Source organism: Procambarus clarkii, chromosome 65, assembly GCF_040958095.1.
Source record: "Procambarus clarkii isolate CNS0578487 chromosome 65, FALCON_Pclarkii_2.0, whole genome shotgun sequence".
NCBI classification, from domain to species: domain Eukaryota; kingdom Metazoa; phylum Arthropoda; class Malacostraca; order Decapoda; family Cambaridae; genus Procambarus; species Procambarus clarkii.
The window spans coordinates 30,160,033-30,162,671 of NC_091214.1; the positions used below are offsets into that span (position 1 = coordinate 30,160,033).

Sequence of the window (2,639 nt, forward strand, 5' to 3'; positions counted from 1 at the left end):
CAGAACGTGCGGTTCCACCTCCAATTTTTGAGCTCCGAGACTAAATCTGATTTGCACTTTTATTTCCGGAGAGAAAGAGAGATAAATTGCATCGAATTTTTTTGTTAAACAACGGAGGAATTGTGTTTGCATACACAATTGGCACTAACGCAATTGTTGCCTTCACACTGTGGAACCGCAAGCACTTTCTCCAGCACACTTTGTTGCACGCAGACAATGACCATTGTTGGCCCAGTGGTGCTAGTGACCGTTGTTGTGGTGACCATTGTTGGCCCAGTGGTACTGGTGACCATTGTTGGCCCAGTGGTACTGGTGACCGTTGTTGTGGTGACCATTGTTGGCCCAGTGGTACTGGTGACCGTTGTTGGCCCAGTGGTGCTGGTGACCGTTGTTGTGGTGACCATTGTTGACCCAGTGGTACTGGTGACCGTTGTTGGCCCAGTGGTACTGGTGACCGTTGTTGGCCCAGTGGTACTGGTGACCGTTGTTGTGGTGACCATTGTTGACCCTCGTGGTCCTGGTGACCGTTGTTGGCCCAGTGGTGCTGGTGACCGTTGTTGTGGTGACCATTGTTGACCCAGTGGTACTGGTGACCGTTGTTGGCCCAGTGGTACTGGTGACCGTTGTTGTGGTGACCATTGTTGGCCCAGTGGTACTGGTGACCGTTGTTGTGGTGACCATTGTTGGCCCAGTGGTACTGGTGACCGTTGTTGGCCCAGTGGTACTGGTGACCGTTGTTGAGGTGACCGTTGTTGGCCCAGTGGTACTGGTGACCGTTGTTGTGGTGACCATTGTTGGGCCAGTGGTACTGGTGACCGTTGTTGGCCCAGTGGTACTGGTGACCGTTGTTGGCCCAGTGGTACTGGTGACCGTTGTTGAGGTGACCGTTGTTGGCCCAGTGGTACTGGTGACCGTTGTTGGCCCAGTGGTACTGGTGACCGTTGTTGGCCCAGTGGTACTGGTGACCATTGTTGGCCCAGTGGTACTAGTGACCGTTGTTGTTCCTCGTGGTCCTGGTGACCGTTGTTGTGGTGACCATTGTTGACCCTCGTGGTCCTGGTGACCGTTGTTGAGGTGACCATTGTTGGCCCTCGTGGTCCTGGTGACCATTGTTGGCCCAGTGGTACTGGTGACCGTTGTTGTGGTGACCATTGTTGGCCCAGTGGTACTGGTGACCGTTGTTGGCCCAGTGGTACTGGTGACCGTTGTTGAGGTGACCGTTGTTGGCCCAGTGGTACTGGTGACCGTTGTTGGCCCAGTGGTACTGGTGACCGTTGTTGGCCCAGTGGTACTGGTGACCATTGTTGGCCCAGTGGTACTAGTGACCGTTGTTGTTCCTCGTGGTCCTGGTGACCGTTGTTGTGGTGACCATTGTTGACCCTCGTGGTCCTGGTGACCGTTGTTGAGGTGACCATTGTTGGCCCTCGTGGTCCTGGTGACCATTGTTGGCCCAGTGGTACTGGTGACCGTTGTTGTGGTGACCATTGTTGACCCTCGTGGTCCTGATGACCGTTGTTGGCCCAGTGGTGCTGGTGACCGTTGTTGGCCCAGTGGTACTGGTGACCGTTGTTGGCCCAGTGGTGCTGGTGACCGTTGTTGGTCCTCTTGGTCCTGGTGACCGTTGTTGGCCCTCGTGGTCCTGGTGACCGTTGTTGACCCGCGTGGTCCTGGTGACCGTTGTTGGTCCTCGTGGTCCTGGTGACCGTTGTTGGCCCTCGTGGTCCTGGTGACCGTTGTTGGTCCTCGTGGTCCTGGTGACCGTTGTTGGTCCTCGTGGTCCTGGTGACCGTTGAGGTGACCATTGTTGACCCTCGTGGTCCTGGTGACCGTTGTTGACCCTCGTGGTCCTGATGACCGTTGTTGACCCTCGTGGTCCTGGTGACCATTGTTGGTCCTCGTGGTCCTGGTGACTGATGTTGGTCCTCGTGGTCCTGGTGACTGTTGTTGGTCCTCGTGGTCCTGGTGACCGTTGTTGGTCCTCGTGGTCCTGGTGACCGTTGTTGGTCCTCGTGGTCCGTTGTTGGTCCTCGTGGTCCTGGTGACCATTGTTGACCCTCGTGGTCCTGGTGACCGTTGTTGGTCCTCATGGTCCTGGTGACTGTTGTTGGTCCTCGTGGTCCTGGTGACTGTTGTTGGTCCTCGTGGTCCTGGTGACCGTTGTTGGTCCTCGTGGTCCTGGTGAGCATTGTTGACCCTCGTGGTCCTGGTGACCGTTGTTGACCCTCGTGGTCCTGGTGACTGTTGTTGACCCTCGTGGTCCTGGTGACCGTTGTTGACCCTCGTGGTCCTGGTGACTGTTGTTGACCCTCGTGGTCCTGGTGACTGTTGTTGACCCTCGTGGTCCTGGTGACCGTTGTTGACCCTCGTGGTCCTGGTGACTGTTGTTGACCCTCGTGGTCCTGGTGACCGTTGTTGACCCTCGTGGTCCTGGTGACTGTTGTTGACCCTCGTGGTCCTGGTGACTGTTGTTGACCCTTGTGGTCCAGGTGACTGTTGTTGACCCTCGTGGTCCTGGTGACCGTTGTTGACCCTCGTGGTCCTGGTGACCATTGTTAACCCTCGTGGTCCTGGTGACTGTTGTTGACCCTCGTGGTCCTGGTGACCGTTGTTGACCCTCGTGGTCCTGGTGACCATTGTTG

The 2,639-nt window shown here is 56.4% G+C and overlaps 1 protein-coding gene across 1 annotated transcript; it reads right to left on the reverse strand.

Moving 5' to 3' along the window:
• Nucleotides 1-240: 240 nt before the first annotated feature.
• On the reverse strand, nucleotides 241-2,046 carry LOC138355063 (mucin-2-like). Its single transcript, XM_069309777.1, has one exon. The coding sequence runs from the start codon at nucleotides 2,044-2,046 to the stop codon at nucleotides 241-243; it is 1,806 nt and encodes a 601-aa protein (XP_069165878.1).
• Between the last annotated feature and the right edge of the window lie 593 nt (nucleotides 2,047-2,639).